This window comes from Mauremys mutica, chromosome 24 (genome assembly GCF_020497125.1).
Source record: "Mauremys mutica isolate MM-2020 ecotype Southern chromosome 24, ASM2049712v1, whole genome shotgun sequence".
NCBI classification, from domain to species: domain Eukaryota; kingdom Metazoa; phylum Chordata; order Testudines; family Geoemydidae; genus Mauremys; species Mauremys mutica.
The window spans coordinates 12,701,848-12,726,874 of record NC_059095.1 but is presented as its reverse complement, the minus strand read 5'-3'; the positions used below and the strand labels follow the sequence as shown (position 1 = coordinate 12,726,874).

General features: G+C 52.8%; 2 protein-coding genes across 7 annotated transcripts in view; both read right to left on the bottom strand.

Annotated features, from left to right (window-relative positions):
- Positions 1–347: 347 nt before the first annotated feature.
- On the bottom strand, positions 348–6,106 carry C24H19orf71 (chromosome 24 C19orf71 homolog). Its single transcript, XM_044998906.1, has 4 exons — positions 5,951–6,106; positions 4,484–4,716; positions 1,077–1,202; positions 348–539 (listed from the first exon to the last, which is right to left on the bottom strand). The coding sequence occupies exons 1-4, from the start codon at positions 6,022–6,024 to the stop codon at positions 397–399; spliced, it is 576 nt and encodes a 191-aa protein (XP_044854841.1). The 5' UTR covers positions 6,025–6,106; the 3' UTR covers positions 348–396.
- A 4,776-nt stretch (positions 6,107–10,882) lies between these two features.
- The window catches only part of FZR1 (fizzy and cell division cycle 20 related 1), a 38,205-nt gene continuing 24,060 nt past the window's right edge, over positions 10,883–25,027 (bottom strand). For all 6 annotated transcript variants that reach the window (XM_044998659.1, XM_044998658.1, XM_044998662.1 and 3 more), the window contains exons 7-14: positions 23,163–23,346; positions 22,867–22,932; positions 21,072–21,174; positions 20,193–20,377; positions 17,057–17,290; positions 16,850–16,954; positions 15,834–15,926; positions 10,883–14,528 (exon numbers count right to left, since the gene is read on the bottom strand). In XM_044998659.1, the coding sequence (XP_044854594.1) occupies positions 14,487–14,528; positions 15,834–15,926; positions 16,850–16,954; positions 17,057–17,290; positions 20,193–20,377; positions 21,072–21,174; positions 22,867–22,932; positions 23,163–23,346 (1,012 nt within the window). In that variant the 3' untranslated portion in view covers positions 10,883–14,486. The remainder of the gene's footprint in view (positions 14,529–15,833; positions 15,927–16,849; positions 16,955–17,056; positions 17,291–20,192; positions 20,378–21,071; positions 21,175–22,866; positions 22,933–23,162; positions 23,347–25,027) is intronic.

The window sequence follows — 25,027 nt, the reverse complement described above, 5'->3', positions numbered from 1 at the left end:
GGGGGCTGTTAACTCCTCTGGCTGCCCCTCACTCCGGCCCCAGGGCTCAGCCGTGGGGCAGAGCTGGGAAGGCAGCCAGGAGTTCCCCGTGGGGCGAGGCTGTGTGCCCGGGGGAACCCGCTGGCGGTGGCACGGCGGCCGAGGCAGGTGCCTGGGTGGGAAGGGCCTGCTGCCAGCTCAGCCTGCACAGACACAGGCCTGGCGCGAGTACCCAGGGCTGCCAGCCACAAGCCCAGAGCCAGGCTCATTGCAGGAGGACACTGGGAGGGCCCCTGGCAGCCCAGCAACTCGGGCCATGGGGAGTGACGCAGCCCCCAGCCCCACTCACTCCCCCCCCAGCCCCACTCGCTCCCCCCCCCCCAGCCCCCACGGAGGCAGCCTGGGGCACAGCAGCGTTTACTGGTGGGTGGACGGCTGGTGGCTGAAGAGCGTCCAGGTGCGGAGGTCCCTGGTGGTGCAGGCGGGCGTGTGGGCAGCCAGGTAGGGGACGTAGCCAGCGCGGCCCTTCAGCTCACTGCTGGCGCGGTTGCGGTTGACAACTGGCGAGGGGAGGAGAGAGCAGGTGAGTGGGGGGCACGGGAGAGACGTTGGAGCAGCCCGGGGCCTGCCCGGCCAGACCTCGCCCCTGGTTTAACACTGCTGGTCCCTTCCCCAGGGCGCTCGGGAGCTGCTTCGCGGCTGGGGGACAGGAGAAGGGACGTGCCCCACCTGTGAGAGGCCGGGGGGGGCAGGCTGCACCCGGCCCCACCTCCCCCTTTACATGCTCTCAGGCTAATGGCAAGAGACTCGTCCCCAGGGCACCCGGGCAAAGGCGGGGCCGGATCAATAGCCCTGCCCAGAGCGGGAAAGCCATTTGCCCAAGGCAGCTGATGGCGGCGTGAGGGGCAGAAGCCAGGAGTCCCCCAACCCACTGCCTCCGGCCCCTGCGTGTGTGTGGTGGTGGTGGGGGGACATGGCGAGTGGGGGACAGGGAGCAGACTCGGAAGCAGCAAAAGGTCCCTCCGGGGTCAGAGGCAGTGACCTGCTCTGCCCCCTCCCCCCCCCCAGCCCTAGAGATCCAAGCCCCACGCGCTTACCATGCTCCTTTCCTAGGACGGGTCTGTCTTGCCACCGGAAGGCCCCCCACCTGGTACTGGGCTCCAGGTACTGAGCAGGGACCACGGGGTCAAACCACGACACCTCCCGCAGGTGCTGGCCATAGGCTGTTGGAGCAACACAAGCACAGCGGAGTCACCGGGGAGGGCAGCCAGCCAGGCGCGGCTCGAGGAGATGCCCAGCCTGCCCCAGCACCCGTTCCCAGCCGGGGTGGGACTGAGCTTCGCAGCAGGGGCCGCTCCTGCTGAGCTCGGCCAGGTAGCCTTGAACCCGCCGCGTCACCTGCCTTAGAATTATTTACCATCCTACTGAACACAGCTCTGGCCAGTCCTAATAACCCCAGCTCTGAGCCTTGTCCTGTAGCCATGTAACCGCCAGCCGTGTTACTGCCTTGTGGCAAGGGGTTCCACGGGCTGGTTAGCCACCAGCACATGCAAAGTGTGAGATTTTACAGCCCAGGCAGCCTGCAATCACCCAAAATACTGGGTTTAAATGCATAGGAAATACATTTCCTTGGCCTCAGCTTGTCAGTTACTTGAAAACCGATGTCCCCGAAACAGCCCAAAGAGTCACCTGGGGGGTCAGGGCCGGGCACAGACAATTTCAGCCCCAAAGGAGACTTTCCCAGGAGGTCACAAGCGAGCGACTGTGTGTCTTGTAACCCTCCCGTGAAGCACAAGAGCTTTCGACACTGAGCCGGCGTTCCCCAGAGAGGGAGGAGTGGGGCTCTGGAAAGATGGGCTGGTGGGAGGCGTGGGGGCAGAGAGAGGTCTCAGGCCCAGCTGATGCAATTTTGCATCACACCGTCAGCGTGGCTCCGTCGTGCTGACTTGCCTCACGCCCTGAGCCGTGGTGACCGGCCCTGGGGCCTGAGTCCTGCCGCAGTGCAGAGCAGAGCTCCTTCTCCACCTCCAAAACAGGTGCCAAAGCTCCCAGCACAGCTGTCCAGGTCCTTCCAGCTGCTGTGCAAAGAACGTGAGCACCCCCTGCTGGACCGTTGGTGCATCGTACCGACCCCGAGTGCCCGGTGTGCAGCACGGCCCTGATTCCCCGACATGCCCCCGAGGGCCCCGGCCCGTTCCCACAAGGGGAGATACGCAGCAGCAGCGACGGGCGCGTGACTCATGCGGAGCATCGGAGCCTCGACTTGCTCCCACTTCCCACAGCCTTGGGGCGCCCTCAGCCCTGCCCCCCCACAACCACTGCCTGCAGCGTCGCTTGCGTACGGCACGGCCTTGACGCTGCCCCTGGGGAAAGCCTGCATTTCCCCTGGCCTTGACTACTGCAGCTCTGGTGCAATCCCGGCCCCTGCTCCCACGAGGCCGGCTAGCCAGGCTCCCGCCTACGCGCACGGTTAGAGGGGGTCCCAGCAGCCCTGCCTGGGAATCAGGGTCAACTCCAGAGGTTCTTTTACAAAAAGCCACCAGCAATTAGGCCGCTGGTGGTGCTGCTCAGCGCCGTGTTTCCGTGCGCTCACGTGGGGGCCTGTATCCAGCCGTTGTCTCGTCTTGGCCAGGCGGCTCTTCAGGGCAGGGAGCGGCTCCGTGGTCTGTGTTCGCCCAGTGCCCAGCACGGTGGGGTTCCAGGCATTAGGGTAACACACACACACTAAAAACTCATCATCTAGGCAGAGGGCCATTGCCCCACTCAGCTCAGCCCCTAACGTCCCATGCCATGAATTTGCATTGGAGCCACGTCACCTCCGCGTTCATTGGAGATGAGACTCCCAGGGCCTATAAAACTGCAGACGTGATTCCCCCGTTGCTCTGACCCCAGGGCAGAGCGAGCGCAGAACCGGCCTGACGCGCCGTGGCCCTGCAGCTGGGGGTGTGCGGACACAGGGCAGCAGGCAGTCGGCCCAGTAGCTTTTAGGGCCTTGGCTGGGGCTATTACTCAATGGCTGCTCCAATGACGTGTTTAACACGCATCGAGCACAACGAAAGGAGAAGCTGCAAGGTCGTCGCTCAGGTTTCTTTCAGCACATCGTAGGCACGTTCTTAGTAGTTGTTTTTATTAGCGACGTGCCTTGGGGCACGTCTACACTGCAAGACCCCTGCCCCCTGGCAGTGAGTGTAAGAGGCCAGGGCTACAGCCCTGTTCCCCCAGGGTTTGCGCTCCCGGGCTGGAAACAGCGGCTCCAGCTCCAGGACCCAGCGCGGCATGGGTCTCAGAAGGCAAACGAGAGTGTCTGTACAGCTGTTTCCAGCCCCGGAGCACGAGGCCGAGTTTGAAGCCCTGGACTCGGAGACTCACTGCTGCAGGGTTTTGTTGCCATGCCAGTGGAGTCCTAGTCCCTGACTCCAGTTTCTGTGCGCTAGGGGCTGGACACACACAACACGAGGCCAGTCCCCTGCCGCCGCAAGCCTCAGCAGAGATTTTTGAAAAGGACGATTAGATGTTCTATTTCCCAGCATCCTACAAATGTGTCTTAAGGACACTACAGATGAGTAGCCCGCCGGCTGCGATCAGTAGCCCGATGCCTCAGGGAATGCAGCACCAATGAGCGTCAGAGCAGAAAGCTTTCAAGGAAGGTTCTGTCTAAGCCCCTGCTCTCTTCTGGATTCCAGTGCCAAGCAGCGCTGGCCCAGCTGGGAACCTGGCATGGGAGGAGCATTCAGAGAGACCAGCGTGGAAATACGATTTAAACTTTCAGATCAATGATTATCAGCCTTTGCACTTCCACAGCCCTGTTCATCAGAGGATCTCAAAGGGCTGCACAAACATTCATCTTCACGATTCCTTTTACAGGCAGGGAAGCCAAGGCACAGCGTGGTTCGGTGACCGACCCACAGGTCACACAGCGAGTTGGGGGCAGAGCTAGGATGGAACCCAGGATTCCTGCCACAGTGCAAGACTCAGAAGTGAGCAGCCACCCTGCACATTCGCCCCCAGTTACTGTGCCCTCGCTGGTGCTGCATTCCCCCGGGCAAGGTGCTAGGAACGCTGGGGTCACCCCCCGGTTCTTGGCGCTGCACTGAGCTGTTGCATGTATTGTGGGAAAACTCGCCTGCCCTTGTTCAGCACCGGGCCGGTCTGCAGAGCGAGACCCGTCCGGGCGATGACAGGAGCCAGCTGTGGGTATCAACAGGCTGAGTGTGGGAAACAGGCGGCTGGTGCCGGGCTCCAGGGGAGGCATTTGGCAGTGGCTTGTCGCCCTGGGCAGGCAGCGCAGGGTTTGCAAGGGGCTCCCGCGGGGCCGGGCTGCAAGCGGACACGGAGCAGTGGCCATAGCAGCTGCAGGGTTTCGGGCTGTTGGGCCCCCTGTGCCGACCGGCTCTGGGAACGGTCTCGCTCTGCAGACGGGCGCGGTGCAGGACACGAGACGGAGGGCGGGTTTCCAGCTCTCCGTCTCCACACGGCGCCCCTGCCCCCAGCCCCACCTCCTTACCAGGGGGCAAGGTCTTCCGCTCCCTCTCGGCATGGGAGCAGGCCCAGCGGTGGGAGGCCTCGCGGCTCAGGCCGCTGCTGAGCGTGTACCAGGCGTCTCGGTTGTCGCTGTTGCTCAGCCCCGTGTACCAGGTCTGGGGGATGGCGTCTCGGCCCATGGGGGTGCACTTCCAGCGCACGGCCTGCTTCAGGACGGGGGCGTTGCGGGGCCCGTGCAGCGCGAGGTACTCGTCACTGCGGGGGAAAGGAGCCGTCACTGCGCTAGCGCCCGCCGAAGGAGGGGTTGCACACACACGTATCCTTGGTTCACCCAGGGGTCAGAACACACATGTGCACGCGCGCGCGCACACACACACACACACACAGGGCCAGTGCAAGGATGTTTCGTGCCCTAGCCGAAACTTCCACCTTGTGCCTTCCCCCGTCCCCGAGCCCCCGCCCTGAGGCACCCCCCCACCCCCTCCCCGAGCACGCCATCGCTGCTTCACTTCTCCCGCCTCCCAGGCTTGCGGTGCCAATCAGCTCAGGTGCCGCAAGCCTGGGAGGCGGGAGAAGTGAAGCAGCCACGGCGTGCTCGGGGAGGAGGCGGGGCAGGGGGGAGGAGTTCCCCTGCGTGTCCCCCCCCCCACTTGCTGCAGGCGGCCCTCCCCGCGCTCCCCTGCCCCAGCTCCCTCCCCCTAAATGCCAGCGGCGAGCGGGGCGGCCGAAGATCTGGCCACTGTGGTTGCTGCCGAAGAAAATGCTGCCCCCCAAATCCTAGCACCCTAGGCGACCGCCTAGGTCACCTAAATGGTTACACCGGCCCTGCACACACACACGCGCACACACACGCACACGTGTATCCTTGGTTCACCCAGGGGTCAGAGCACACACACACACGCGTATCCTTGGTTCACCCAGGGGTCAGAGCACACACACACACGCACACACACACACACACGTGTATCCTTGGTTCACCCAGGGGTCAGAGCACACACACACACGCACACACACACACGCACACGTGTATCCTTGGTTCACCCAGGGATCAGAGCACACACACACACATGCTAGCGAGTAACCAGTTGCTGTCTAATGGAGGCAAAGGCTGCCTGCCAGCCACACGCAACATGCAGGAGCCTGAGATTTACATGGACTGGGGGCAGGGGGTCCATTGAGAACCTGGTAATGGAGGAGAACAGCCGGCAGTGAGGGGTAGCGGGGTAGTGAAGGGCTGGTTTCAGGGTTGCGTCCCATCCCCGCTGAAGAGGTATTTCTGTTCCCTCTTGGCCGCCAGCTTGACTGCCTGGCGCAGACACCCCCCCCCCACGGCATTCTGGGAGCAGCCCATCATCCCCACTCTACCACTGGGGAAACTGAGGCCCAGCGAGGCGAAGTGACAGAGCTGGGACTGGGACTCAGGAGGGCGAGGGATTCCGGGTATTAGAAGAGCCAGAGACCTGCAGGCGGACGCCGGCGAGCCTCTCACCTGTACAACGGGGTCGGGAAGTCTGTCTCCAGCGTCCCCTGAGGGACGTATGGTCGGTCTGCCTCCAAATCCATCCCTCCGTGCCTGCCTCCTGCAGGCCACGCCGCCCCTGCCCGGGCTGCTGCCAGCTCACTGCTGCAGCCAGTCAGCCTCCTGGGCTACTGTTGCCCAACACAAGCCTGGCAACCATCCCCTAGCAACCAGGCAGGCTGGCAAAGCAGGAAGCAGCTAGACTGTCTGCCAGGAGGGTGCCCAGGGCGGAGAGTGGCAGGCTTCGGGCAGCCCCCCTGGGGGCAGGATGCAGGACCATCCCCTCCGGGGGAATGGGAAGGTTTTCTTCTGGCTCCTCCGTATGTCCTTGCAGTATGAGGCAGGGTGCCCTAGGATCGGATCCGGCCAGAACCTGCCTTAACACCCACCCACCCCGTGAAAAGGGTCGCAGATCGCAGCTAGGGGCACTAACCACTCCCTCGCCACAGGCAGCACTGCAGCCGCCCCAGCCCGGGCTGCCAGACCCACCCCAGGCTACGTTACACCCTCGTCCGTTCGACTCACTCAGTTCCCACCCCCCACCCGTGAACGCTTCTGGCCCGGCTGCAGAGAATTCAGTTTTCACCCCAATGTCCAGATCCTACCTCCAGCAGAGAAGCCTCCCTGCAGCACCCAAACCACCTAGCCAGGATGCCCAGTATGGCATCGCGCCCGCTGGAGTAGGGTAGATAGTGCCCAGGAGAAAAGTGAGGTACAGGGGACTCCAGCAGCAATCAGCTCCCTCAGTTGTGTCTTTCAAGCACAAAGTATTTGAACTCACAAGGGAAGCGGAAACCTCCTTTAACCAGTCATTTCAAACCTCCCTCCGCCACAAAGGGCATTCTAGCGCGCTCAACGGGCAAGCTGAGATCTGCACTTCTTCCTTCAAAGGGAGACAACGGCCCGGCTACACGCAGTGCCTAGCCTGGGGTGTCCAGTAGCACCGATGGGGAACCGATTCCTTCCTGACCCCTGTGATCAGTTTCTGTCCTGAAGCCTGAGGATTCGGTTGGCCCCATCTTGGCACACACAGCTGCATGGATTATTATTGTTTAGTAAGACAAGTGTGCCGAAGTGGGGATTTTCCCTTGTTATGGTGTATGTGAGTCTTACTGTGTGTGACTTCTGCGGCGACTGCTCCAGCTGCCTGCACGGGGGTGTCAATAGGTGGCCAAATCCAGGCGGCGAGAGCCTTTTCAGCGGCTCGCAGGGCTGACGGGGGCTCACGGCTTCAGTCCCGAGGTGCTTCCCAGGGGGCTGCAGCTCGGATTCCTAGCAGCTGAAGCCTCGAGTCCAGGAGCACGTCCCACGGGGCTGACGCCCCACCGGAGGCCCGCAGGGAGTTGGGACTTCAGCCGTGCCGGGAAACACACTGGGACTGCAGCCCAGCCTGAGGCGCGCTGAGACTGGGGGAGCCCTATCAGCAGCGTGTGGGACTCCAGGCTTCAGCCCTGCCTGAGGCCTGCGGGGACCAGCGCTTCGGGCTTGGTAACGGGGGTTCCCAAACATTTATCCAGCTCCAGTCTGTGCACCTGACTTTAAACCCTGACGGCAGGAGCCCAGCTGCCTGGGGGTGGGAGCCAAGCAGCCCCTGGAACGCTACCCACCGCCCCAATCAAAATCTAAAATGGCACCGCTGGGTTACAGACCCTGCAATTAAAACGTCTGCTTGGGAGTGGCTGTTTGTCCCCTTGCTGCTAATCAGGGCTGCCCCTGCCCCGCAGCAGGTGCCATTTTCCAGGAGAGAGGAGAGTTCAGGGGCTTGCAGCAGCTCTGCTCTTCCCCTCCCTCTCCTCTTGGCACAAGGAGAGGGCTCTTGTGCCTCTCTCTTCCCCCCTGCACCCCGTCAGCCCCGCTGGGACTCGCGGCTTCAGCCCTGCCAGGAATCGTGCCGGGACTCGGGGCTTTGGAGGGGTAAAGCCAGGCTGATTCTGTTGAACAGATCGATGACACTACATTGACGTGATATTTAAGATCCCGAAGAAAAGAAAACACTGAACCAACGGCTGCATCAGCATTTCAACTCAAAACCCAATGTTAAATGTTTTCATTTTTGAAAATATATTCATTCTGATGGGGGCTTATGAAAAGGGCTCCCAGAGAGTATTTTAATATCAAAAATATACCAGAACTGCAGGAGGAGCAAAGGGGACCCAAGGGAATCCCACTGCCGGGGCTTTCAAGGACATGTAATGGCACCGTGGTTAAAAATGGCAACAAAAAAAGGAAAGTTGACACTGGAAACTGTTCATTTAAAGCAGAGGGGGGTTAATGCCGACTGTTATTTTCCCACAACACCCAAAGGGTCGACCAGTGTGTTTAATTTGCATAGAGACTGGCTGGTGTTAAAAGCAGGCACATCAAACGGCACTAGGATTCTGACCACAAATACTCACTGGCTTCCCGGTTAAGATGAGACAAGATTGCTTCATTAACGGATGCATATTTTCAGAACACAAATATTATTTTAAAGGCTACTTGTGCTCAGGAAAAGGCGACTGAAACTTCGTCGAGGTGCGTGTGGGTAATGTCAAAACACAGGAAACCTTTTACGGATGCAGACATTATTAAGCAGTGTATGGTTACTACAGCTGAAACCTTTTACAGAGAAGACAGACAGCGTTGTTGCCTTCAGACAACTGCCATGCTCAGACACAACTGGGGAGATGCTGCATTTCCCATCGTTGCTAAGCGGCCGGGACACTGCAGCTGTGAATCAGCAGAGGTTCCAAGAATTTGAAAATGTTAAAGACATTGTCCTGTTTGTAAGGAACCCATTCGTGGTACAAGCAAATGGTATTTGGTGGGATCAAGCAAAAGCATTCTTTTCAGATGTTGAAAAAGCAACACTCCAGCTGGAGCTTATTGATTTACAAGCAGATGATGTGATTAAGATGCGGCACTGAAACTATGTCTGAAACTTTCTGGACAACTCTTGTGCCGGACTCCACGTATCCACACTCGAGGAAGGCGGCATTTACCATTTTGGCTGTTTGGTGCAACGTGTGTGAGTCGCATTCGCAACACTGAACATTAAATCTCGTAATCGCTCTGTTCTGACCGATCATCTGTGCAGTCACCTCCGTCTTGTCTGGACTGAACTCACTCCAAACTTCCAGGCCCTTGTCCAGCAGAGGAGCTGTCACTTTTCCCACTGCTGGCGAGCACTAGAATCGTTATATATTATTCACACCTATTTCATTTTACATTTGTGTTGCTGTATAAAATTACATTTTCAGTGGTGATACTAGTTTTAACAGGGATTTCACAGTCATTCATGGTTCTTTTTTGCTTAATAAACATGTAGGTGGGTGTGTATGTTATTGGAAAGACTTGACTCATAAAAGATAAAGAGTTCATATGTACGAAGTGTCATTTTCTTTCAAATAAAACTGATACTTATGTTAAATAAACCACAAAAGGCCTGAAAAGTTTTGAACGTGTTTATCTATGTGTAGATATGCCTACATTACAATAACAGTATTTGACAAAACTCATTCAAAACTTGAAACAGTTGCCTGAAAGTTTTTAATGCTAATATTTGCATGTTTGACATTTTATTTAAGTACTTTCTCAAAGTCTCAGATAAATTACATCTTCCTTGGAGGTTATTTTTAGGTTATACTGTGGTTTGATTTTATTTTTCACTTAATGCAGTAAAAATATAAGCAATATAGGCCCTGGGTATATTTCACAGCATTGTACGTGTTCATTGAACAGGGGCACTTGTGTTTCTCTGGAGTCCAGACCTTGACTACATCTTGACAAAGAAGTTTGGACCTTGACAAAACAGAATTGACTACCCCCCTCTCCAGCGATCACAAGCAATTGCAGGAGCTTTCAGGCCCGAGGGCTGGCGCCAGCACACCTTCCAAAACACGCTGCTGGGGGATGCACACGCAGGGATCCAATTGCAGAACATGCTCCTTGCCCTCCTGGCCCCATTTTTTATTCAAAAAACTTGTCGCTGTTGAAGAAGATTTAGGGGAGGGGGGAGGAGAGAAGAACAGACGTGACCCGTCCTGAGTCTTTAGCCTCAGACCCCTGCTGTAGATTTTCTGGCCTGGATTCTCCAGGGGAATAAAACACGGGAGCCAGAGGTGGGCAGGCCAGAAGTGCATCCAGTGGAAGGAGTGGCCCAGGCAACGTTCAGGGTATCATTACTGACATCAGTTAGTCAGTAAAATAGCTTCCGCAGACGCTGTCTCACGTTCTGTTCCAGCATCCCAAAGCCATGCTGTTGTGAGAAACGTGCTTCCTCTCCAGCCATAGCCAACACTCTGGGATCTGTACAAGTCTGTACAGTAAGAGCCCAGTTCATTAGCACTGTAGTTAGCTGTCAGATCTGAGAGGCAAGGTTTGTATCTGCTTAACAGTGCTGACAAATGCTAAGTGGACGGGTCCCGGGTCTACACGCGTAAGAGCAAGAGCCAGGCTGGCAGGCCAGTCAACATACCAGTTCCCTCTCTGTGTCTTATTAGGGCAACAGAAGCCATCACGGCCACGGGAGAAGAGACTGGAGCAAGACAGATTCCATCCTGGTTTGCACGGCATTAAAAACTGCCCGCCAGCCCCAGAATCCTCAGCCGGGTTTTCAGATCACAGCAGGGGGAGGGTTTTTTGTTATCTGTTTGGGTTTTGGGGGGAGGGGGGGGAGGAGAAGAGGATGAAACATCACTTGATTTGTACACCAATGAAAATGGTTTGGAATAGAACATTTTGAAAAGTGACACAGTCACTGTCTCTCTGGCCCTGCTTCTCCAAACCAGACCCTCGCCCCAGGGAAGTCCACGCGGCTGAGGGGAAAGCTCGTGTACTTGAGCACAGGATCCACACAGCACTTTAAAGCACATCACCACTCACGAGTTTCACGTGAAGCTTTACAGAAAGCGACACCAGGCGTAAATTGACAATGTATTTAATGCCAGTTACATTGCTCGACATGAAAAGTTACAATGGTCTCTGTATTTTTTTCCACCATATGATGCTTTGTATGTAACAATGCCACAAGTTCTTAGAATTTACCTGCATAAACTCTGGGGAGACCTTTCAAACTGCCTGAACTGTACAAGTCAGAAATGTTATGGTTCATACATTGAAATAAGTGTACGTGAGTTTTTCTTTCATTTACAACACTATTGAGCACACTCCAGGCAGCCAATCGCTTCACACGAGTTGCATACATGAGATTCTGGACACAAACACCCCCAGCACCCCTCCCCACCCCCTGGAAAGATACCTTTTGAGGACACTCCACTAGCCCCAGCAAACCACCTCCTTTAGCAACCACATGGGAAACAGGGAATTTGTGCTGGTATTTTTTTTATGTCCACTAACGACAGTTTTTAACATTGCTCTCCCACCACCTCTCCAGCCGGGTAGCCGATACACTCAACCATAAACCAGCTATGGGATCGGGAATCAACTACTCATCCCTGCTAAGCAGAACCATAGGAACACAAAGTAACCTGTCCTGCTCCCAAAGCAGGTGTCAGCCCAGCCTTCCGAGCAGAGGATTAGGAACGCGCAGAGCAGAGCAGAGGATTAGGAACGCGCAGAGCAGAGCAGAGGATTAGGAACGCGCAGAGCAGAGGATTAGGAACGCCATCGTTCTGAAACACTGACAGAAATAACGTTGTTAGAAGCAGAGAATGACAAACTGAGCGTCTAGAAGGATGCTCGCTCTTGACTGAGCTCTCTGTCGAATGCAATTCTCTGCTTGAGATTTCAGTGCGACACACAAGGAAGCTCCCATGCGTAACTGCAGCACAGACTCCAGAGCATCTCGATTTCTCTGTGGTATTTCCTCCCTCCACTCCATTATATTTCTGGGGATTACTTCAAAACCAAACCCAACACTGCAGGCCTAAAGGAAGGGGACTGTCTGCTCCCTTCCCCTTTCCCAGCAAACCCTCCCCAATAAAAAGCAAAGCTCGTCTTACCCTGAGTTCGAATGTTCCTTTTACCAGCTGCCTCAGCAAGGGTGGCTCTCTGACGTAGGGCGCACAAGCCTAGGCTGATCACACGCCTGACAAACAGGAAAGCTTGCTCCTCTCCAGCGTGTGGCATTGGGGGGTGGGGGGGTGGAGAGGGGTTTACTGGCAGGATAGTTACCAGGACCACTGCACAACCAAGCCTGTACCGCTCCCCCCAACCATCCCTGCACACACCATCAGACTTTCCACCTTTCCTCTGCACGAGACACTTTCCGTTTTCCTCCTCGTTAAGTGGACACTTACACAACTCGAGCAGAGACAAATTTACTCCCCTTGTTTCCCTCCATTTACAGATTTTTCTCCAGGAGGAAAATGTTTCGTGGGTGGTTTGGACATTGAGCTCGGGGACTGGGGAACAGTTATCACAAACGAGGAACAAAGCCACAGTCCCCCTCCTCCCAGTCTCTGCCTGAAGACGTGCGTTACTTTCCTCTGGGCCTTTCTCCACCATAACTGCCCCAGGGGTGGAACAGGCCCCCGTTACAGACCATGTTTCACTGCAAGGGACGCCTTGGATTCAGACATGCTAACCTGTCAGATCATTAAGTCAGGCAAACAATTCCTTAGTGCTTTAGTGATGGGACGGTGGAGGATGCCAAACGCGTAACAAGCAGCAGAGAGGCATCAGGAGACCATTTTTGCAGTGCCTTGGAATTTTGTGGCGAGAACCAGAGTAAAGCAGATCTGGGCTGAAATGGTTTTTGGAGGAGCGTGGGAAGGGGGCGGCGGGATTATTCAGGTCCCATTTTTGGCTTTAAGGGCTCCAATGCCGTCAGCTTTGCTACGGAACCCCGTGTCGAGAAGCACTCAGTCCCCAGAGCCCGACAGCCACGCGCTAGCTGGAAATGGCACGCTGGGCCAAGGCTGCAGTGAATGGAATCAGTTCATAGCAATTCTCTCTGCCAGACTTGCTACCTGAAATCTGCCCTTTCTAAAGGGGTCGCTGCTGCTCTAGAGGAGCAGGTATCTCCCACACCTTCCCTCCCCCCCACCCCACCTGGGCAGGCTGGTTTCGCAAGAAGGTATCTGCCTACACACTATGTACAACAGGACAAGGTCTATATACACAATAGCCAAGAGAAGAGACAGCACTTACATCCACACATTTTACAAAAGGAGGCGAGGGGGTGGGCCAAACAGCCAGATGCACAGCAGGCGAGCATTGGCACATGTACAAAGTAGACAGGAACTGGCTGCTGCAAGCATAACAGCTTCTCTTTAAATTAAAAGCAAGACACACACACACGCACATACACACACAAGTGCTTAGCATCACACCTCACTGCATTATTCCAACAAACTGGCAGGATCTCTCTTCCTGAAACTTAAAAATGGGCCTCTGGCTCTGACCTAATTGAAGTTTAAAAAAAAAAAAGGCAACACTTCGCCCTTGCCTAAAATACCTTGCACACAGACTTACAAACACATGATGTTTCTTCCGTCCCATGTGGAAGACAGGCAACAATCTTAAAGAACCTTTGTCTTTGAAAACAGATCCACAACAGTCTTTCTTTCTAAATCCATCTCAACTGCTTTTGTCCTCATAGAGACACTGCAGCAATCAGTCTGCAATAATTGACACAGCATAAAGCTCTAAATAAATACTCCTGGGTCTTTAAAAAAAAGCCATTGTTTCCCCATTAAACTAAAAGTCTTGAGACCAGCTTTGAACGTGTAATATCAATAATTCTTTTTAAAAAAATAATCATCTCTTTGGATTGTGCAGTAATCTTTCCTACAGAGGAGGCAGCTGCTGTTAAAATCTTTTTTAAAAATTCTCAGCTCCATTATTTTAGCCAGATACTAAGTGTGCTGAAAATTAAACTCTTAGGTGAACGTCCATGTCAAGTATTAGTCATTTTTTTTAAACGGAAGAGAAAACTGTGTCTGAGGAAAATAAGCAGTTCTCCTTTTTTCTACTTGGAATATTAGTCCCAAGCAAAACCAATACCCATTCTACATGCGAGAGGCTTCTTCCCAGTTCTAACTTTTGTCCTCTCCCACCAGTAAAGTTTGATCCAGTCTGGCTAACTCCGGCTTCCGAAGAAGTGTGTCAAATCAGAGAACGATGAAGAACCCAGAGCAGCATTCCACACCCTCCTCACAAACCAACCCACCCCCTCACAGAGCACTCCTCTCTCACAGAGGTTACAAAGCAGCAGTCGGGATGCCCTTGGCCTAGTCTTCCTTATCATGGTCCACGTCACACAAGCTCTACCCAATGTATAAAATTAGATACTTTCGTTTTTCCCTCTTGCACCTGTTCCCCTTTATGAAGAATGAATTCTTTACCTTTTGATAGTTGCATCACCCTCCCAGCCCCACCCCAAATACTGTCCAATATGGTTCGCAATCATGTATTTAAGAAGAATCTTGAAAGTCCATCCTCCAAACCCACTGGCACTCCCCCTTCCCCTCTGCTGGTTGATAGTGAGAGGTTCCATGCACGCCAAGTTAGTGGTTTTCTCCTGGCACATCGTACCGGGGTCTCCTGGTGTGCAATACGGGGTTTACCGTATCCTGGTGAAGAGATTCAGGACAGACACAGACTCCTGAAAAAAAAAAATGAAGAGACAAGTTTTGAACTCAAGATCCCCACTCTAAATACACCTCCACCCCGATATAACGCTGTCCTCAGGAGCCAAAAAAATCTTACTGCGTTATAGGTGAAACCGTGTTGTATCAAACTTGCTTTGATCTGCCGGAGTGCGCAGCCCCGCCCCCCTAGAGCACTGCTTTATCGCGTTATATCCGAATTCGTGTTATATCGGGTTGCGTTACATCGGGGTAGAGGTGTATTCACTAGAAAATGAGTTGGGCACAGATAGCTCCACCACACTGCCTCAGCCCTATCCCCCACACATTCATTTCTGCCATGAAGCCAGGGCTCGAGGCAAACCACGCCTATGGAAATGGGTCTGGGGCTTGCCTGACATTAAAGGGCAAAGCTTCATAAGCATCCCCGAGATTGATGTTGGTCAGAGAACAACCTTCCTGTGCTCATGCACATATACGGGGTACATGGGGAGTGGGAGCATGGCAGAAGATGGTATGGGCTAGTTTTGCAGTACAAGTTTCTGTGAAACAGGGATTGCTGCGTACGTCCTACACCAGAGCCACCAGAAACCAGGTGGAGACTGTCAATCAATCCATTAATTGCTGGTCTCTGTCTCTCTGTGGTCCCTCCGCATGGTATCTTGGTTCCTGGCCACCTCTGCCGTCTCTCCACATCTGCTCAAGATGCCTTGAGACTACTTTTCAAAAAGAGCCCTGCAGAAACTTTTTGCTGACCCCCACTGAGAAGTCATCTCTAGAATGGTGACAGTTCTCAGGGACTTAAGGGAGTTTGATCCTGTCTCCTAAAGCCATTGTGCCAGAACTGAAGAATATGTATCCAAATGACACTGCAACAGTGTATTAAAATGATAGGAAGGAACAGGCTAAGGTGGACACCCTACACCGCTGCTACTTAAAACGAGCGGTGTGGCATGGCACGGCACCAGCATAACCACCAACGGTTCAATCTTAAGAATGTGACACCGATGGCCTTTAGTTGTACTAGTTACTTTACTTATTCTGTGCGGAGGCCTCATAAATCACTACTTTCAAGTGAGGATCACAAACCACTTAGCATTTGATCAAGACTCAATCCCCCCCAGCTGCTCAGAGAGAAGTATTGGGTGTGTGATCATTGTACACATAGGTAAGTGGAGGAATACAAAAGCAGTGAAGTGACTGTCCAAGGTCACACAGCAAGTGACTAGAGCTGGATAGACGATCCACAGCCTCCCTCCTAGAGGACTCCCCCTCACTGGGCAGGACCAGGAACGAACTAGCCACACACACGAGCGATTTACCTTTGTTGAGCGAGTTTTGCTGAAGACATTCCAGAACCTCAGGGTTTCATCTCCTGCTCCTGTAACTATGGCCTCCCCATCAGGAGACATTGCCTAAGGCGAGAAAGAAAACAAAAGCACAAACAGTCTTCAAAATACCTGTTCACATGTTGCTAAACAGTAGTTTAAAATGGAGGCCTCCCCCGCACCAGAATACAAACTTCCCTTCTCCTCACCTCCCTTCAATTCCCTTCACCTTCTCTCTAATGGAGGTAAACCAGGCGCAGCTGCCTTTGCTTTCCTCCTGCCTTGTCACCACTGCCACAGGCAAGATGCAGAACTTTGGAAACAAGTCGTAGTTTATGCTGCTACAGATCCGTAAGGTCATTCACATTCTCTCTAGAATCGCACTTCTCTTTAGAAAGCCAGGAGTCAGCTGTTAGGATGCCAACATCACCCTACACATTATTAACAAATGAACTAGCCACAGTGTCTAGAACAGTATGAGGCAGGCTCAGCTGATCCCATTCTGTGCTGAAGCTTCCCCACCAGATAAGAGATGGAACTGGATTAAAACAGGACTGGATGTTTTAATGCACAACCATGAAGAGGAAAAAACAGGTGAAATAAGGAGGATTAAAAAAGTCTTCTAACTCCGAAAAAACTTTCAGCTTTTATCAATTTCCCTTGAGATCTGTTTGCTGTCCCAGGTATCTGTGCGCCTCAGAAGTGAGGGGAGTTGGAGTTTGACAACCTGGGGCTTGTCCAAAGGTTAATTTGGGTCACTTTTTGTCAAGTGGTGCAGAAGAATCCCTCACTCCAGTGTCAGCAAGCAGGGACAGCCAGATCCCAAATGCTCCTGCTGAGTGCAGTGAAGCTTAGTCTTGTTTGTTTCACTAACCAAACCCTGGGTAGCTAGGAACCAGCAGATACCAGTACTAGGCAGTGTGGGTTCTGTCTCAGTGCACAACCCAGTCGCAGCAGAACCAGAAGCAGTAGGAGAGATCACTAAGCAAAGGGCATGGGTTCTAGCTTACCAGGTATAAGACTCTGTACGAATGCCCGGTTAGTTTTGCTACTTGGGTTAACGAGGGATATTTCCAGACGAGAATCTGGTTCTGCGAGTATCCATGGGTACTCACCTGTAGGGGGAAGACAAGAATTACAAGAGAGAGAGTCAGCGCTGACAGTTCCTGACGCAGGGAAGCTCAGCAGCAGGACTCCAACCCCCCGGTTCAACTTACTAGTTCATTGGCATGTTTGGACCAAGCTAGATTGCACACTTGTGAGCCAGTATCAATGCACTGCAAGGGCTGCCCGGTTAGAGTGTTCCAGAACCGAATGCAGCGGTCAGCTGTCCCACCACCCGAGGCCAACAGGCCATGCTGGTGTGGAGACCACGCAATAGCTTTCACTGCTGCTAGGTGCTCTGTGTATTGCTGGACAGGACTCAAGCTGGAGTGATTCCACACAAGGAGCTGGTGGAGAGAAGAAACAAGACTAATTAACATACAACTACAACCTCCGCTCCCCTGCCCTCCAACTGAGGAGACAGCACCGGCTAAAGCCCAGCCTGGTGAAGCTTGCCCTGCACAGCTCAGCCAATGCACCTCCATCTTAATGATTAGTGATTCCTGTACTGGGGCCTCTCCCTCAGGGACAGCCAAACCTGCTCAACACAGGGGTCCTTCTGCAATCTGGGGCTAGAGCAGGGGTCAGCAACCTTTCAGAAGTGCTGTGCCGTGTCTTCATTTATTCACTCTCATTTAAGGTTTCGCGTGCCAGTCATACATTTTAATGTTTTTAGAAGGTCTCTTTCTATAAGTCTATAATATAGAACTAAACTATTGTTGTATGTAAAGTAAATAAGGTTTTTTAAATTTTTAAGAAGCTTCCTTTAAAATTAAATTAAAATGCAGAGCCCCCCGGACCGGTGGCCAGGCGCCGGGCAGTGTGAGTGCCACTGAAAATCAGCTCACGTGCCGCCTTCGGCACCCGTGCCAGAGGTTGCCTACCCCTGGGCTAGAGTGAGATCTACAAACTCGTGTCACTTGGGCTATGTGCAGTGCTTGAACTCTGGTCTCTTGACATGAAAGACTGAATAATCCAGCCATAATAAAAAACTTTGGAAATCTGTTCTCCCCCCCGGCCTCTGAATGAGAGGAGAAGCTGAAAGGGCTTGGGACACAGTATCTTCCATCACACCAATGTCTGGGGAGTTAATTGTGCAGGAATCGATCCCAAGGTGCTCTCAGAACTGTTCTTGGTACCATATGTAACCATTCTTTGTTCTCTGGTAAATAGCAAACCTGAGCTGTGCCTGTTACAACAGAACAAACGCGCAGAAGGGAATTTCAGCGTCAACGAAGTTAGTTAAAACTGTGAAAACATCCTTCACTGCACACTGCCAAACTTCACGTTTAAGTGGAGCCTGTTTAAACCAGCGTCGCTGAAATCTAACACCCTTCAGGCCAGACATACAGGTGGAGATGCTCCTCATGTGCTTGGGTAACAAAGCACAGTTAAGGTGCCTGTAGTGAGGCAGCCTGGCTCCCGACGGCCCCTGAGAGAGAGGAACCAGAACAGCCACCCCAGTGGGCGGAGCTACCGCCACCTGTTCCCGCCCCCCGGAAGTCAAGGGGCGGGACAGGAAGTATAAAAGCCCGGCCCCAGCGCTCAGTTGGAGCCCAGCGGCCAGAGAAGACAGACGCTCCTGCCCGGGCTCCTGCCCGGGCTCCTACCGGACCGAGCCTGCCCCGAGCCAGGTACCCTGATACGGACGGACCGAGCCTCCCTCGAGCCAGGTATCCCGATGCGGACGGACCGAGCCTCCCTCGAGCCAGGTACCCCGAGGTGGACTGGCCGAGCCTGCCCCGAGCCCGGTACCCCGAGGAGCGGCCCGAGCGTCCCCTTGACCCGAGTCCGGAGGAGCGGCCCGACCTAGACAGCCCTCAGCACGCCGAGGAGCCCATGGTGTGGGACCCCGCTGCCAAGCCCCGCGATGAGCAGGGACCCATGGAGGGGGAGACGGGAAGTAGCCCGGGGGTAGCTGACCCCAGTCTGGCTACGACAGAGGAAGAGCCGATGTCGGTGTGTTTCGGTCAGGACCCCACCGACACAGCAGCAGACTGACTGCCGCTGGTAGGGCCCCGGGCTGGGACACAGTGGAGTGGGTGGGCCTGTGTCCCCCCTGCCACCCCACTTACGGGTGGCAGTCTCCCCCTCACACCAGCGCTCAGGCATAGAAGCCTGCACGCACCTGCTGTTGCTCAGCTCCTGCCCGAGGACCTGAGCCCCTTGAACTATTGGTTGCTGCCCCGCCCTGACCTAGGGCTTGGGCTTACTGACTATTGTTGTTGCTCAGCTCCTGATGCAAGGACCTGAGCCCTGAACTATTATTGTAGCTCAGCTCCTGATGCAAGGACCTGAGCCCTGAACTATTATTGTAGCTCAGCTCCTGATACAAGGACCTAAGCCCTGAACTATCATTGCTGCTCAGCCCCTGCTGTAAGGACCTGAGCCTAGAACTGCTGTGTTGCTGCCCCGCCCTGACTAAGGGCCTGGGCTTCCTGACTTTGTTATTACTGCTCAGCTCCTAAGGTAAGGACCTGAGCTCTGAGACTAGTGCTACTGTCCCGCCCCTGGGGCAAGGACCGGAGCCCTAAACCTAGCACTCAGTGTTTGGTGCCCCGCCCTGACTGCGGGCCTGGGCTTACAAGTGGCCCTGGGGGTTCAGCTCCTGCTGAGAGGAGCTGAGCTCAGGACTGCTGTGTCACTGACCCACCCTGATTGAGGGCCGGGGCTTAGCGTATTGACTTTATTGGTGCTCAGCCTGCAGAAAGGATCTGAGCCCCTGGACTCTGGTGTGCTGCCCCGCCCTGAGCTAGGGTTAGGGCTTCTTGACTTTGGGTTTGCTCAGCTCCGGCTGCAAGAACTGGAGCTTAGAACTGGCTTGCTGCCCAGCCCTGACTGAGGGCTGGGGCACTGCAGTGACCGTGTGCCTTTGGTTTAGCCCCTGCCTGAGGGGCAGAACCCCGAGACCTTCAGAGCCCGAGGACTGATTTGGGGCCGTGTAGTGAGGCGGCCTGGCTCCCGACGGCCCCTGAGAGGGCACGGCCCCCAACACCAGACTATTACAGTGCCCTATTGATTTTTATCTACGACGGACACTAGAAAGTTGTAGGATAGTCTAGTTTAGCCACATGGGGGAGGGGCGGGATGGTCTGTCAATCACCTCGCTAGTAACAAAAAGGCATCGTCAGAGAAGAGAGAGGCTGGAATTAAGAGCTGACATCTCTTTGAAAGACGGCAGCTTTTAAGACAGGGAGCGCAGGTTCAGCGATGAGGCCGAGCCCACACCCACAGCAACCAGTACTATACCTTGTTATCATTTCCACCTGACGCTAGGAGCTGGTGGTCTGTGGACCACTTCAGCCCACACACCTCCTGCCTGTGGCCCTGAAGCCGTCGCTCAGACTGTAGTGGGGGGGTCCGGATGTCTCTCTGAAGGATCATTCTGTCCCGACTGCCAGAAGAAAGCTGGTCTGCATTCCACGCCAAAGCACCTGAAATGCAGGCAAAGGAACAGAGTGAGAACTCCAGGCAGCTGTCAGTGCAGGATTCCTGGGGGTAAGTACCAAGCCATTATAACCAGAGGAGGACTAAACAAATCTCTTCTTGAGCAACTTTTGTTGGAAGATCAAAAAGCTTTTTACATACACAAACCCTATGGAAGTTCATATTACACCCACTTTACAGCTGGGTAAACTGAGGCACGAGTGGTGTAACAACTTGCGTGAGGTCATCAGAACTCATGAGGTGTCTCAACTCCCAACCCCTGACACGGTCACCAATTCACACTGCCTACTTGTAAAAGCTACTCCCTGAAAATCAGGATGAACTGGAATCCTCAAGCAGCCAGCCTGGAGGGTTGAATGTCATTGGTTTCAACAAGGCGTATTAACAGGACACACCTAGGATGCCTCATCACACAACACCCTCCACAACTGTATGTGGCGATGATTCGTACTATCACTACCCCCAAGAGCAGGCCAGTGAATTTAAAAGGACTTTAAAAAAAAAAAAGGCTATTTCATAGAAGGTTTGGGGAAGGAGTGACCATTCCCACACTCCCTTTTGGATCATAAATGAGAGCAATACTGCAATATTAACACAGCCTTATGGGATCCCTCTTCTATGTTAGCAAATGCCATTTTCAAATGGTAAACTTCAGCTCTCTTGCCTCCTGTTCTTCCTTACCCACTCTGGCTGTGTGACCCTCAAGCATGGATAATTTCTTCCCTGCAGCCGCGTCCCAGATCTGTACAAAGCCCTTGTGAGTTCCAACGGCTACCAAGTTCCCCTAAATACACAAAAAGAAAACTTGCAATCAATAAAGTCAGTAAGTAAACGTACAAAGAGATCCAAGAGCCGCACGACAGATTCTGAGGGCTTGTCTTCACTACAGGGGTAAGCTGACCTAAGTTATGCTACTCCAGCTACGTGAGCAACGTAGCTGGAGTCGATGTACCTCAGGTCAACTTAGCGCAGTGAAGACACCGGGGTGTGTCGACAGGAGACGCTCTCCGGTTGACTTCCCTTACTCTTCCAGGATCGACTGGAGAGCGCTCTGCCATCGATTTAGCGGGTCTCCGCTAGACCCTCTAAATCGATCCCTGCTGCGTCACTTGCAGCAGTGTCAATCTCCCCACAGTGAAGACTAGCCCTCGGTCCCTAAAAGGCAAAGGGAGGGGGAGGAGGAGTATCATCTCTGGAGATTGCACATCTTGTAAGATCTGTCCTGCTCAAAGGAACTCCAGCTGTTAATCAGCAATGAGTTGAATGAAGAAGAAATTTTTGCAATACCTTAACACACAACTATTAAAAGAAGATCTGTAGAAATGAAAACTGAAAAGTATCAATAGATCCTTTTAAAGAAGGATAATATTGGCACTTCTTTATAGAGCACCTTTTTCCCCAAGGCCCTCTAAGTTTTTTATAATCATTACCTAATTACATCTTTACACACACCCCAGACCCCAAGATGTTTTAACAGATAGGGTAAACTGAGGCACACGCATTAAGTGACCTGCCCAACATCATACAGTGAGCTATTGGCTGAGTTGGAAACAGAACCCAGGAGGCAGTCTTGACTCCTTGTCTTCCACTCTAAACTCCATGTGAGTGCTTGCTAAAGAGACAGTGAATACCTGTCCACACAAGCTATTGGTTTAAACAGGATGGGAGATGTTGCTGAATTCCTTTGCAATGGGATACATCACTTTGGCCTCAACCAACCAACCAGCCAGGCAGGATTTCATGGCACTACACAGAGCATCAAACAGAGCATCTGGAGGTTCTGCTTCACAAAAGGCTTTCCTAGCAGGATGCTGGGCTCTTTTACCCCAAGCCTTCCCTGGAACGAGGAAGACAAATCTGGCATGACAAGAATATGGAAAGTAATTAGAGCAAAGACACTGAGCACATCAGCTCATGCACAGCATCTCTCCAGAACACGTAGTCCGGAACCTCTCTCTAAGAGCACTCCCAGGGAGTTGCACTGCAGCAATGGCACAGTGTGTACAAGAGCACGGCTCACTCACATACGGATATATTTGTGGTCAATGTTGGAGGCAGTTCTACACTCACAGACCAGTCCACGTCCATCCCCACTATCCTGTTATGTAGGCAAGGCTTTTCTTTTTCTTTTCTTTATTTTGGGGGTGGGGGTGGGGTGGGGGAGAAAGGGGGTCCAGAAGAACACACCTCAAGTGCATATATCTTAGGCTTTAACAAAAAAAGTAGAGAGAAATGCTCTTTGGTATCTCAACTGAGGTCATGTGTTGCTCACTGAACTTAATCTAGGTGGTTCTCACTCCGGCGTGAGACTCTGTGTGTTCCTGTCAGCTAAGGAGTGTCTCTAGTGACATACGGAGGATCAGATGTTCTGAAATGTTGAGCTCTTACAAATGCAAATGACGTTAACAGGAGCTTTGGGCGCTCAGCATCTCTGAAAAGAATGTCCTAACGGTCTGTGTGGTAGTATTATACTGACCCGTTCTGACCAGCCCACTGATGTCACAGAATCGCCTTCCACAGACAGATCACACAACCGGGTCACCTTGAAAATTAGGAAATAAAATGGAAGTTAGGACTAAAGAGGCAAACTAGGAGATTAGTTGCTTAGCAAATTATTTGGAACTAAGAGCACTAGTACCTTGCACCGCACAGATGGTACATTCCAGGGTACTGGAAAGAGTACTGCAGAATACGAAACACAAAGGCCGATCCAACTGACCCGCAGTCCATTTTACTTTCTCCCATAGCAGGAAAGAAAGGCCCATGCCTTACCTGGCTAGTACAAGCACTCCATAGGTAAACACAGGTACCGAGGCCAACACTGAGAACATTGAGAGAAGACCAGTCCACTAGGTTCAGGTAGAAGTCATCCTGCAGCTCTGGAGCATCCAGCACTTTGAAAGGAATCTTGGAGATTTTTCTTGTTGGTTTTCGAGGTGATCTTAGCAATTTCTGACTGTTCACACAAATAGAGACGTGATTGTTTTATGAGGCTTTGAAGGTACAAAGAGATTTAGATAAACTCCTACTGTTTTGATCATTGCCTTTCTACCGAAATGTCAAGATTGAAAGAGATCGCACTATTCCTTCAGTGCTGCCACCCTCCTGAGGCGAGCAGCCAGAGGGAAGTAATGGACACAAAATGAAAAAGGGAAGCTGCACACAGCAAAGCTGCCCTGTGACACTGAACCAGTGAGGGTTAAGTAATCAGCAGGCTAAGTGACCCAAAATCAATCTTTAATAATACATTAGAGGAGTATTGAAATGGTAAACAGGGCTATTTCTCTTAGATCGTCATCAAAGCCACGTTAAGCAGACTTAGGCTTTGTCTACACTAGCACTTTTGTCAGTCAGGGGAGTGGAAATGGCCTTAATTTTTTTAAATGTAAACCTATATTGTCAGAGAATTAGAAGTAGATTCTAACTGTGTTTGTCGGTGTTTACCTATATCTGTTAAGTTTACCAATGTGATCTAATTAGCTTGTAGATGATAAACTTCTGTTCCTGTTGTTACTATAGTCTATTGATTCAGAGATCAAAAAGGAATGTTAACATTTAGAGGAAATTTGTGGTGTACTAATATTACTACAAATTTCAAAGAGAAAGGTAGACAGACTGTCTATGAACTGCTTGCATGGTTAATTACCTCATGCTAATGAATGCAGCTAGTTACTAGCGTGTGACTAAGAAAGATTTACTTCAAAGCAACAATAGGTATTGCCTATCTTTCATCCAAGAACGCCTGCTGTGATGTTTGCTGTCAAGATGCTACCGTAGCCTGCTAGAAAACTATAAGAGAACTCTAGGGCCTGAAACTTTTGATCTCAGATCTGCTCAAACTTCGTCAGGGGACGTTCAAGTCACAAGACTGAGGTCTCCAGGTGTGCCCTGGACTATCCTTGCAAATTCTCATGGAAGAATTTGAACAAATTCTACCCATGGACTAAACTATTGGACTGATTCTAAAAAGACTTTTACAAATGAGCAGCTCGCCATCGCTGCTATGAAAATGACCTGAGAACTTTATTCATATCTTACTCTGGGGGAATCCTGCACTACTTCGCATGTGCATAATTAATGAGCCACATGTTTCTAATTGTTTGAACAGAAAAAAGCGTCTGCTGAAATCTTGCTGCAGTTCTGCCTTTTGTCCACCAGAGGGCACTGTGGCAATAGACCACAGCAGCAGCTCCTGGCTAGCTAGGGAAGAGAAAGCGCCTGCCTTCTGCCCAGTGTCCGTCAGGTCAGGTCAGGGGACAGGGACTATGGGGAGACAGACAGCATGGGTGCTGGGGGTGGGCTGACAGAGGCTCATAAGGGCTAGTGGGAGAGGACAGACTGGGGCAGGGGCTGAATGGGAGTGGAGGCACAGGGCCATGGGGGAGGGCGGTGCAGGACCACATGGGGATGGGGGAGGTGGTGTCTGAATGGGGGTGGAGGGACATGTGGACAGGAGGTGCAGGAACACATGGGGCAGGGGCAGATGTGCCTGACTGAATGGGAGAGGCCAGGAGTCAGCCAGGGTCTGCATGGGGGAAGCTCCCAACAATCCCGCCTTGCCGCCCCTCCCCCACCCCCACAAAAAACCTGTTCCATACTTTTCCCAACCACACCCAACAACCCTCTAAGTTCACACC

What these genes read in the sequence shown, in the direction of transcription:
- C24H19orf71 (XM_044998906.1), bottom strand. Translation starts at nt 6,024, where the DNA reads ATGGATTTGGAGGCAGACCGACCATACGTCCCTCAGGGGACGCTGGAG. An exon ending in TTCCCGACCCCGTTGTACAG is followed by an intron (nt 4,717 to 5,950) that starts GTGAGAGGCTCG and finishes TTTCCCCCGCAG; the next exon opens with TGACGAGTACCTCGCGCTGC. An exon ending in GCGGAAGACCTTGCCCCCTG is followed by an intron (nt 1,203 to 4,483) that starts GTAAGGAGGTGG and finishes TTGCTCCAACAG; the next exon opens with CCTATGGCCAGCACCTGCGG.